The sequence below is a fragment of the Tupaia chinensis genome, unplaced genomic scaffold (assembly GCF_000334495.1).
Source record: "Tupaia chinensis unplaced genomic scaffold, TupChi_1.0 Scaffold138910_1, whole genome shotgun sequence".
Classification (NCBI taxonomy): domain Eukaryota; kingdom Metazoa; phylum Chordata; class Mammalia; order Scandentia; family Tupaiidae; genus Tupaia; species Tupaia belangeri.
Window position 1 is genome coordinate 927286 of NW_006198801.1, and position 12130 is coordinate 939415.

Sequence of the window (12130 nt, forward strand, 5' to 3'; positions counted from 1 at the left end):
AAAAAAAAAAAAAAGAAAAAACAGTTTTAGTCCTTATCCTTCTAGTATCTAATGATTTTTCTTCCTCCTCAGTATGGCTGTTACCCGATCCAAAGACGCTCCTCTTTTCGGCCCCCCCATTCCCAGCGGAACCACATTCCGCAAATCTGATGTCTTCAGAGACTTCTTGCTGGCCAAGGTGATTAATGCTGAGAATGCTGCACACAAGTCCGACAAGTTCCACACCATGGCCACCAGGACCCGCCAGGAGTACCTCAAGGACCTGGCTGAAAACTGTGTCTCCAACACTCCCATCGACTCCACTGGCAAATTCAACCTCATCTCCCTGACCTCCAAGAAGAAAGAGAAGACAAAGGCACGGGCGGGCGCTGAGCAGCACAGTGCGGGGGCCATCGCCTGGAGAGTGGCGGCTCAGGACTATGCCCAGGGGGTAGAAATCGACTGCATTTTGGGAATTTCCAATGAGTTTGTGGTGCTCCTGGACCTTCGCACCAAGGAGGTGGTGTTCAACTGCTACTGTGGGGATGTCATTGGCTGGACCCCAGACTCCTCAACACTGAAAATCTTCTATGGGCGAGGGGACCACATCTTCCTCCGGGCTACAGAGGGCTCTGTGGAGGACGTAAGGGAAATTGTCCAGAGGCTGAAGGTAAGAGAGAAAGCTTAGCCTCATGTGGTTTGGCAGAGGCCTTACGCACTACTGAAATACTTTCTCTGGCCCAGTCAGTTAGGCTCAGGCGCTGATTGGCCCCAAGAGAATCAGAAGTGCCATTTGCCCACAAGGAGTCTGGTACTGCCTAGAGCCTGGGTTCTCCCAGGCTTGAGCTTTGAAGATTTGAGGCCCTCCATGCCATCACCTTGGAAGGACAAAAGACATGCTTAGGATACCTGGATGTTCATAGAAAGTACAGGTTTAAGTTAGTATTTAAAATGTAAGAGTACTTTCTAGAAGAATTAAAATAGAATGAAAAGGTTCCCAACCAAGGGTGGGGGAGAGGCAAGAGGAGAAAAAATGTTAGAAAACATGACAAAAGAAACAAAATGAACACAGTACGCTCCATATTAGTAATCCCAGTAAATGTGAACACTTTAACTTCTCCAGCTGAAAGACATGGTCTGAATAAAAACCTTACCCTAAACTCCAGGTGCACAACTTCGACTCGGACCATTGATCAAAACAAGAGTAGGACCAGCAGATAACATAATGGCTACATCTCTGGACTCCCATGTAGTCAACCACAGTTCAAATCCTGGACCCAGTGGCTTAAACTCACACCAGGTGCATGTGCATGCGTGCCTAGGATCCCTGGAGGAGAAGGGATTGCGGTGTGGCTATCCCCCCTGGGGGGTGATTTCTCGCTTTCTGTCTCTGTCTTTATGGCAAGCACACGCGTCCTATAGCAAAAACCTCTCAAAAAAAAAAAAAAAAGAAGAAAAAAGTAACACGTTGGTGACAACTTAGTTAACGATGGCCACCTAAAGCATTGTGCTAAGAAGTTCTCGGGCCACACCTGCACGCCACGAGGAGAAACGGTGGTTTAACAGAGTGGCAAGTTGCGCACACTATATAGAGAAGGCGATAGAGCCCAGCACACAGGGCATGACTTCCGGTTCAGCTCCATGGCCTCGCAGTTAAGGAGCTGGATCCCATGTGTGCAGTTGCGTGGTTTGAATCCCAGACCTGACATCTTGAGAAACACACCAGGTACATGTGCATGCATGCCCAAAATTCTGAAAGAAAGGAGAGGTGTAGAAGGGATTGTGGTGTAACAATTCCCCTTGGGAAGTACTTTCTTCTGTCTCTCTTTCGTGAGTGCACATGCCTCACCAAAAAAAAAAAAATCAGGTTCTCGAGTCAGGAGGCCTGGCCACAAGTTCCAGTATTATCACTTACTAACTGTGCCTAACTGTTTATCTGTGAGCTGAGTTATATAGCCACTGGGTGACTCAGTTTCCGCATCTGAAAAATGAGAACAAGATTCCTCCTACGGGGGCGGCAGACAGTGTGGTGGTTAAGGGTACTGGACTCCCACATGGCCAACCACAGTTTGAGTCCCAGACCTGGTGGCTTGCTTTCTCACTTTCTCTTTCTCTCTCAGGTCTTCTTATTCTATCCCTCTCTGGTCAAATTAGAAATAAATAAATAAATAAATAAATAAAGTTAAATAATTTTATTTGTTATTAAAAAAAAATTAAAGATTCCTTGGGGCCAGCAATTGGCATGGTGGGTAAGGGTGCTGGACTCCCACATGACTGACCACGGTTTGAGTCCTGGATCTGGCGGCTTGCTTTCTCACTTTCTCTCTCTCTCTTGCTCTGTTCCTCTCTGGTTGAATTAAATAAATAAATACATACATACATACATACATACATACATACATAAAGTTAAAATAATAAAAATAAATAAAAAATTTCTGGGACCAGCAGGTGGCGTGGTGGTTAAGGTGCTGGACACCCCCACATGGCCGACCACCGTTCAAGTCCTGGACCTAGTGGCTTAAACTCACGCCAGGCATATGCTCTCTCTCTCTCTGTGTGTGTGTGTGTGTGTGTGTGGTCAAATTAAAATGAAGGAATGAATGAATAAATAAATCTTTTTCAAAAAAGAAAATTAAAGATTCCTCCTTCTTCATGTGCACATTTTTTTTAAAGGCCAACATCCTCAACAGGGTGTCACTTTTTTTTTTTTAAGAATTACTTTATTTAATTTTATTTATTTATTTTAATTTGACCAGAGAAGGATAGAATAAAAGAGAGAACAAGTGAAAAAGCAACCCACCAGGTCTGGGACTCGAACCATGGTCAGCCATGTGCAAGTCCAGCACCCTTAACCACCTTACTACCTGCTGGCCCCCCATGCACATTTTAAGGACCAGATGAGTTACGTTGTCCGGATAAGCTTGCCTGACTTACTGGGCTGGGACCACTCACCCTTCTCACCCAGGGCACTCTCAGTAAGTTCTGGTTGGGTTGGTAAAGCTCTACTCTCAGCTTCCCTGGCTCCAAAATGTATGCACTTCAGGGAACAATAGTCAGTGTTAGGATTTCCTACTAGAAGGTCAGTCTGGGAAGCAGGGCCTTCTTATCTGTTTTGCTGTCTTGCTTATCTCATATGCCTAGAATGGGGCTGGCATGGGAGTTCAATAAACACTGAATAGCTGAATTGAGTTTATTGAACCTTTATTCTGCACTAAACATTTTACGTGCACAATCCCACATAATCCTCACGTCCACCCCATGAAGTGCAAGTCTTGTTCTTGTCCCCACTTGACAGGTGAGGAAACTGATGCCCAGAAAGAGAGAGATGCTCACATAAGATCAGACAGCCAGTAGGTGACAGGACTAGAGTCTGAAGCGAGGTTTTTCTGAATGTAAAGACTACTGGTACCCAAACTCAAGGCCAGTGTCTAATTGCTTCCCCAGGGTCTCCACTCAAGTATCTAAGAGACCCCAAGGCAAAATGTCCAAGGGCAAACTCCTGGTGTTCCTTTATACCGCCTCAGTTTTCCTGTCTAAGCATAAGACACATCCATGTCTTTGTTGAAGTCAAAGGTCATGGCATCCGCAGGGCTCCTCTCCTCTCTGCCCACATCCCATCTGTCTGGCCTCACCTTCAGTAGGCAAACTGCATCCTCTCTTCCCCTTTCATAGCCCCCACCCAGGTGCCAGCTGCTCTCATCTCTCCCAGATAGTCGTAAAGACCTCCCTGCAGGTCTCTCTTGCCCCAGCCTTCTTTCCCTGTGGTCTGCTCTCAGTGTAGTTGTCAGAGGGATTCTGGCCGCATCACTGCTCCTTCCAAACCCCTAGCTCGCCCTAGATAGTGGGTTGTCAGAAAAATCATGATGTCTCGTCTTTTTCTATACAAAAATGCATCATGGCTTTTCTGACAACCCAATAAAAGGCAAAGTCCTTACAGGACCAACGAGGCTTCTAGTAATCTAGCTTCCTGTTGACTCTGGTGGGGTGTTTGTTTGTTTGTTTGTTTGTTTTGAGAGGTTTTTGCCATAGGACGTGTGTGCTCTCCGGAAAGACAGAGAGAAACAGAAAGCAAGAAATCATCCCCTGAGGGGTGGGAGGGGCGGCCACACCACAATCCCTTCTCCTCCACTCGGGATCTTGGCACAGACGCATAAGTGCCTGGCATGAGTTTAAGCCACCAGGTCCGGGACTTGAACTGCAGTCAACTACATGGAAGTCCAGTGACATAGCCATTACGCCAACTGCTGGTCCTGACTCTCTGATCTTATCTCCCTGTTGCTCTCTCTGCCCCAGCCACACAGACTTCTGATGTTTCCGGAGTTAGCAAAGAGGCACGACACCCTATGTGGAGAAAGGAGTGTAACACAGCAGATAAGAGCCTCTGTCTGTACTTCAGGGACAAGCGTCCAGCCTCACGGCTTTTACACTGCCTGCGCCCTCTCACTCAAACGCCCATTCCTTCATCCCACATGGCTCATTCCCTCTCCTCTTACAGGCCTTCGATCACCTGTCACCCTGTGAGTGAGGAGGCCTCATTACCTAAGATTGCAAATCCTCTTCCCTGACTTGGCCCAGAACATCGTCCACCCGCTTTGCCTGCTTTCCCACCATCTGACATGTATTTCTGTATTACTCGTTCACTGCTAGGCCAGCATCGACAGCTAGTGAGCATGTACTGAGTGCGTGCCTGAATGCACGCAGTCCCACAGGAGTAGCATTTACAGAGGGCCTGCTGTGTGTCTGCCCCTGCTCTGCACTTCGCATGGCTTGCATTTCTTTCTCACAAACACCAATTATTATCATCCCTACTTTGCAGATAAGGAAACTGAGACCCAGAGAGGTAAAGCAACTTGCCCAAGAGGAGTTGAGAGTCTGGGTTCTTATACATGAGGCCATTTCAGTTCCCGGTATCCTGCCAGCAGCTCGCATTTCTTGAGCTGGAACCATGCGAGGCTCTGGGCAGGCGGTGTGTTTTACCCACATCTTCTCAGTGCCACTCTGTCCTACCCACCCCTGTGCCTACCGTTGGCACAGTTCTAAAAGCACTGTGCTTTACAGCCATCTCCCACACCCCATCTCAATGCCCCCAAGCTTGCCGAGCATCCAGAGGGCCAGAAAGCAGTAACATAAGCCATATTCTATGAAGGGGCAGGCCCACAACTCAGGACAGTGAGTCTTTCCTTTGTGAAGTCATACCCACCCCTGGCAGAGCTGGGATTCAGATCAAGGCAGCCTCACTCAACCACCCCAGACAGCCTAAACTACCCGCATCACTTCCTTTGTGAATTCAGTGGGTTTTCGCAGTGCCAGGACACACAGTGACCACATCGCCCTAGGCCTGCCCTTGTGGGCCTCGCAGCTTGTGCAGATAACTTAGGCTGAGAAGGACTCAATCCGCAGGTTGCATACAGCCTCCACACACGTATATTTTGTTAACATTTGGAAGGTTTCGTATGAATCTGACTTGCTGGTTTCTCTTGAGAACTTGGGCGATCTGATTATACTGGGCTCATATTTGTACAGAGAATGGTCAGCAAAAGTGGGACAGTCTGTGCCCCTTTTTACAGGTACAAGTACACTATTTGGACATGACCCTCACCTGCCCACAGCTCTTATTTTCATCCCCCAGCAAGCGCTGAGCTCATGAGCAGGACCCAGCTGGGTGGGAGGGTCCCCTGCCCCAAGGAAATGACTTTTTTTTTTTTTTAAAGAGATTTTTGCTGTAAGGGTGCATGTACTTCTTGGAGAGACAGAAAGTAAGAACTCACCCCGCAGGGGGGTGGCCACACCACAATCCCTTCTCCACCATTCTCTCAGGATTTTGGGCACACACTCACACACACGACCAGCATGAGTTTCAAGCCACTGGGTCTGGGACTCAAACTGCGATCAGCTACATGGGAGTCTAGCACTTTAACCACCAGAAATGATTTTTTACATGAGACTAGAACGAAAAGTAAGAATTATACTGGTACTGACTGACCCCATAGTGGTTAGCAGAGCCAGATTCCACATGGCCAACTGCTGTTCAAGCGCTTACGGCTTGAGAAGCATGCCAAGCACTCGTGTGCACAGGATGGAGAAATGGTGGAGAAGGAAATTCAGCATGACCATGCCACATTGGGGGTTGCTTTTTCCCTTTCCCTCTCTCTCTGTGAAGCACACATGCCTTCCAGCAATGTTTAAAAAAAAAGAAAAGAAAAGAAAGAAAGAAATTATCCTGGTGAAGAATGAGGGGGCTGCCTCATTTTTAAATAAACAAAATTAATGAAACAAAAGAAGAAAATTCGAAGCAACTTGGCAGCAAATATAGCAGAGTGACTCAAGATAGGGGCTAAAGAGCCATCTGCTTTATGATCTTGGGCGCCTGACATCACCCTCAGTTTCCTACTTTGTAAAATAGGCAGGTTGGTTGTACCCGCCTCCTAAGTGCAATATCAGTGAAATTGGGCCACAAATCTGTGTGCCTGGCACACAGATCAGCCCTCAGGAAAAGCCGGGGGTGGGGGGCAGGGGCTGGAGCAGTGTGGCTGCATGACACAGCAGAGATTTCTTTGAATGGGTGTGCGTATTTGGTGTCATTAGGTGCTCTCTGTGCCCTGTGTCCTTTCTGGAACCTTAAAAATATCATAAATGGTTCTCTTCTTTGTGTGGGGCCTCCTTTGATTGGCTGTAGAAGCAGAGATAGAAGTTTGAGGACATGGGAGAGCACGTCTCTTCCTCATCTAAAATGATCCAAAGCAGCTGTAGTAGGTAGTTACAGACTGAGCTGCTAAAACAGGGAGACTAAAAGGTCCACTAGCCGAAATATGATGGGAGTTAATTTCTCTCTTAGTTAACACTTAGATTGGGGGAGGCTGGCAAGGACATCCCAAGACCTCATGTCCTTTCCATCTATGGCTCCTTGTTTCCTTTGTGTTAAAGATAAATATTATACTTACCTACATGGCCAAAGCTAAGTCATTTCGTAACCACGTTTCCATGTATAGGAAGGGAGAAAACAGAAGTGTGGAAGACAAGCCATTTTTTTAAATTATAATTTAATTAATTTTTTTGCTATAGGGCATGTACACTTGCCAGAGAGAGACAGAGGGAGAGGAAGGAAGAGACAGTGAGAATTCACTCCCATAGGGGGATAGCGATGCTACAGTTTCTTCTCCTCCATTCTCCTTGCAGGATTTTGGCCACACATACTCATGCACCTGGCATGATTTTTAAGCTGCCAGGTCCAGGACTCAAACTACAGAGTAGGCCACGTGGAATCCAGTGCCTTAAACTCCACACCATCTGCTGGCCCCAGCAGTCTTGTCTTTAAGAATACAGGTAGATGTTCCATACTTCATATCCTGTTGGCCAAAACCAAGTCACATGTCCATACCCAGCTACAGGAGAATCTGAGAAATGTGGTTCTCGACGTGGTGGCCCATGTGCATGAAAACTGTTTTGTACAGAATGTGGGAGGTGGAGGGTGGCTCTTATTACAAAAAAGGTGAAGGGACGAACGGATGGCAAGTGACAGTACTTACCACTACAGTGCTCATTGAGCTGTTGCCTCAATACTGTTCAGTCCTCTGTGGAAGGCAGGGCCTTCTCCAAAGGCCATGCTGCAATTCCTTTTCCTCCACTGTCCTCTTGGGACTTGGAGCACACATACACACACACACACACACACACACACACACACACAGTGTGATTTTTCAAGCCACCAGGTCCAGGGCTCGAACCACAGTTGTCCATGTAGGAGTCTAACACCTTAACTGCCATGCCACCTCCTGGTCCCCACAACTTTCTCTTTTGAGGCACTACACAGTCAGCTTTCCTTTGAAACCACTTTTACTTTTCAGTTATGGAAAATTCCAGACATACACGAAACTAGAGGGAAGTGTATACAAACACCTGTTCCCATTACCAGATTCAACAGTCACTGGCCCACAGTCAGTCTTGTTTCTTCTTTTCTCCTTTACTTTCCTCTTGGTTGTTTTGAAGCATAGTCTAGATATATCATTTCATCTGCAAACATGTCAATATTTATCTTTAAAAGCTACTCGAGGGAACCAGCAGTTAGCATAATGGCTATGTCGCTGGACTCCCACGTAGTCGACCGCGGTTCGTGTCCCGGACCCGGTGGCTTAAAGCTCACGCCGGGCGCGTGTGCATGCGTGCCCAAGATCCCGAGAGGAGAATGGAGGAGAAGGGATTGTGGCGTGACTATCCCCCCTGGGGGGTGATTTCTTGCTTTCTGTCTCTATGTCTCTCTCTGTCTGTCTGGCGAGCGCACGCACCCTATAGTGAAAATCTCTCAAAAAAAAAAAATGCTACTCGAAAAATTAGCCATTTTGTCATTATCAAACATAAAAATAACTCCTTATTGTTCAAAATTCAGACAAAGGTTGCCTCCTCTGAAAAGACTATGAAATCAATTACAGGGTCTTAATCAACAATTTTAAAGAATAGATGTTTCAGTCTGTCCCAGCTGCTATAACAAGACTTAGTGGTGGTGGCTTATAAATGATAGAATTTTATTTCTCATAGTTCCAGAGGCTGGAAACCCAAGATCAGGGTCCTAGCAGGTCCAGTGTCTGGTGAGGGGCTACGATCTGGTTCTTAGATGGCTCCTCTTGCTGTGTCTTCACATGGCTGAAGAGGTGAATGGGCTCCTTTGGGCCTCTCTTATAAGGACACTACCAACCACGAGGGCTCTACTGTAGCGGTAGGGTAGGAGAGAGAACAGATACAGCTATAGCTCAGCAAGTAAAGATAAGCACTATTTCCTGAAGGCTGTTTTAGTCACACCTGTTTCCCCCACTACCCAAATTCTTGGTGACATTCTCAGGTAAGTCCTCTGCTATCCAAACTCTTACCTCTTATGGTCCAAACTGAAGAATGGAACCTGTTAGGTCAACTGGAAAGTCACGATGTATTTTTCTATGCAAAAATGCATCATAACTATCCTGACAACCCAATATTTGGAACGCAAGGAATATTTGTGTCTGTGTCTGGGTGTGCAAATGTATGAATGTGTAGAGCAGTTTGTGACATAAAATTATTTCTTGGTGGTCAAACAAGTGTGAAAGCCAGTGCTCTCTTAGGTACATTAAATAGAGTAATTTCTAGCCAGGGAATGACTTCTCACAGGAAATTTGAACCATAACATATTCTCTTTAATGAGATTTTAGGATAGGACAGGCAGATTCTGATGTAACTTAGTTAATAGCCATAGCTTACGTTCATCTATTTTAATTCTAAGAAGGGGAAATCGGTGATGGCATGGTAGGGGCTGGAAGGGTCTATTCAGCGAGTCCTCTTAACTGACCGTAATACATCGTCACAGGGAAAAAATCTCACACAAGTGGAGCAGGAAGTCATGGGAGGCAAGACCTTGTGTGGTATGGTCGGTCTCAAGCTGGGGAAGGTCTGAGGAGACTCAGGATGGGTTTGTGCCTCCCCGAATGACATTAAGAAGCAAGCATATGGCTTGACCCTCAGTCTAGAAAAGATCACAGTATTGCTGGCCTGTTGCTTCTCTCAATTGCTTTGGTTAGATTGTGTCAGTCAACAGGTATTAGTGGTTTAAATATGAACAAAGATTTAGTTCTTGTCTATGCCACAACCCTGAGTTCGGGGGGTCTCTGCTCCACGTTGTTCCTGTGCTGGACCCCCAGCTGGTAAATAGCCACTATGGTCTAAAACATACCTGGTCTGTACAGCAGAGGGAAGAGGCCTATGCAGGGCCTCACACTGGCAAATAAATACCCCAGCCCAGACAGCATGCCAGTTCCACTCCCAATTTTCCTACTACTTGACCACAAGGGGGCCAGTAAGAGAGCAGTCCCAACAGACACCAGAAAAGGGGAGGCAGAGCCATTTGGAGAATGCAGCAGAGGACTCTGCCGTCTCAGTGGGATAGCTAGCCATAGAGTTGCGTATGCTTGCTTCCTGTCCAGAAATCAGGAACCCAGGCTGGCACCAGGTGGCTATCACACTCCTGGAACCTCGGCACCACCTGGGAGGATAAGTGGAAGTCAGCAAGGCATCTGGTATCCAAGGGAAGGCCTCTGACCGGGGTCTTCCAGAACAGCCGGCTCAAACGGCTCTAAGGCTAGATCCCTTCTATTGCCTGCAGGTGATGACCAATGGCTGGGAGACGGTGGACATGACCCTGCGGCGGAACGGGCTCGGGCAGCTGGGCTTCCATGTAAAGTACGATGGAACAGTGGCCGAGGTGGAGGACTACGGGTTCGCCTGGCAGGCTGGCCTCCGGCAGGGGAGCCGGCTGGTGGAGATCTGCAAAGTGGCTGTGGTCACGCTGACGCACGACCAGATGATCGACCTGCTGCGTACTTCCGTCACCGTGAAGGTGGTCATCATCCCACCTTTCGACGATGGCACGCCCCGCAGGTAAGGGCATCGACTCTGAAGGACAGGAGCCTGGAAGGTTTGACAGCACCCAAACGCTGGCATGAGGTCGCCCTGGTGCTGTCACTTGAGGCCTGAGCAAAGGCCCTTTCTCACCAGGAAGAGTGCTCAGGATGACTGGATAGGAGTGTCTATAGATACTCACTGTGTGTTAGTTACTAGTTTATGTTTTCTGTGTGTCTTACTCAGTTAATTCCACGATCCCATGAGCTAGGTAGTAGCATTATTCCCATTTTCTGAATGAAGCACACAGCGTTAGAAGTCACTTGCCAGAAGGGCCGGATGGTGGTGCGCTGGTAGTGCAACTGTACCCACGTGGGAAAGGTCCGGTTTCCATCCAGGACCTCCCTGAGTGTTCCAGGCACACATGCCATGATCTGGGCTGGCTGAGACTAGGCGTGGGTTCCAGCATGAGACTCATTTAGGGGGTGCCTGTCTCCCTTTCTCTTACTCTCTCTCAGAAGACACGAATAATATAAACTTTTTAAAAAGAAAGAAAGGAGAGGCAGGCAAGTGGTGTGGCGGTTCAGGATGCTGGATTCCCACATGGCCGACCACAGTTCGAGACCTGGACCTGGCAGCTTGCTCTTTCACTTTCCCCCTCTCTCACTCTGTCCCTCTCTGGTAAAATTAAATAATATAAAATAAATAGATAAGAATAAATAAAGTTAGATAAAGTAATTTAAAAAAAAAAAAGAAAGAAAGAAAGAAAGAAAGAAGGGTAACTTGCCCAAGGATACTATGCACTTTGTTCCAGCACATGTTTGTTGGACCCCTGCTCTGCACAGACTCCATTGGAAGTGTTGGAGGTGCAAGTGGTGAACGCAGCAGAGCGCCTGCTCCCCTGGAGTGTGTATTCCACCAGGACAGACAGGCAATAAATAAATAAGTGTGTCATACAGGATCAGGTAGTGATAAGTTCTAAAGAGGACATTAAAGCAGGGTAAACAGGGGTTACAGTGTGAGAGGGAAGCTGCTTACAGAGTAGGCGGAGAAGGTTCCCGTAGGCTCTGTGGTGGAGGCAGCCTACAGTTTTCTGGGCCAGCGGTCAGGCTAGCCAGGACAAAGCACCAAGTAGGTGTGGCATGGAGCACGGGAGGCCCTTGTGGCTAGAGCGAGTGAACAGGGTAAGAGGAAAGGTCAGAGAAGTGACATGGCAGATGATGGGACTCTGTGGTCCTTGGGGGCAGCTTGAGTTTTATTCTAAGCACAATGGGGAGCCCTTTTAGATAGAACATCGTTTTTTCTTCCAAGAGCGAGATTTTTGCTGTAGGGTGCATGCATTAGCATGAGACAGAAAGACAGAGAGAAAGTACCTCGCCCCCTCCCCACTGGGGATGGCCACATTGCAGTCCCTTCTCTTCCATTCTCCTCTCAGGACCCTGGGCAGGCATGCACTTCTGTCCAGCATGAGTTTCAAGCTGCCAGGTTCTGGACTCGAACCCCAGTTGGCCATATGGGAGTCTAACACCTTAACTACTCTGCCCCCTTCTGGGCCCTTGATAGAACATCTTAAAGTTAGTTATACTGACTAGTTTTAACATGTGGCCAGTTCTTTGTTTTTCTTTTCTTTTCCTTTTTTAGTTTTACCTTAGGGCATGTGTGTTCACTGGAGAGAGAAAAAGAGAGAGGGAAAGTGAGAAAGTACCTCCCTGGAGGATGACCACACCATAATCCCTTCTCTTCTCAGGATTTTGGGCAGGCACCCAGTGCGTTTTTCAAGCTACCAGGTCCA

At 47.4% G+C, this 12130-nt stretch overlaps 1 protein-coding gene across 1 annotated transcript in view; it reads left to right on the top strand.

Moving 5' to 3' along the window:
* The window catches only part of SIPA1L3 (signal induced proliferation associated 1 like 3), a 274665-nt gene that overhangs the window by 193386 nt on the left and 69149 nt on the right, over positions 1 to 12130 (top strand). Inside the window, exon 10 of the mRNA XM_006161714.3 lies at positions 10103 to 10377. Coding sequence (XP_006161776.1) covers positions 10103 to 10377 — 275 coding nt within the window. The remainder of the gene's footprint in view (positions 1 to 10102; positions 10378 to 12130) is intronic.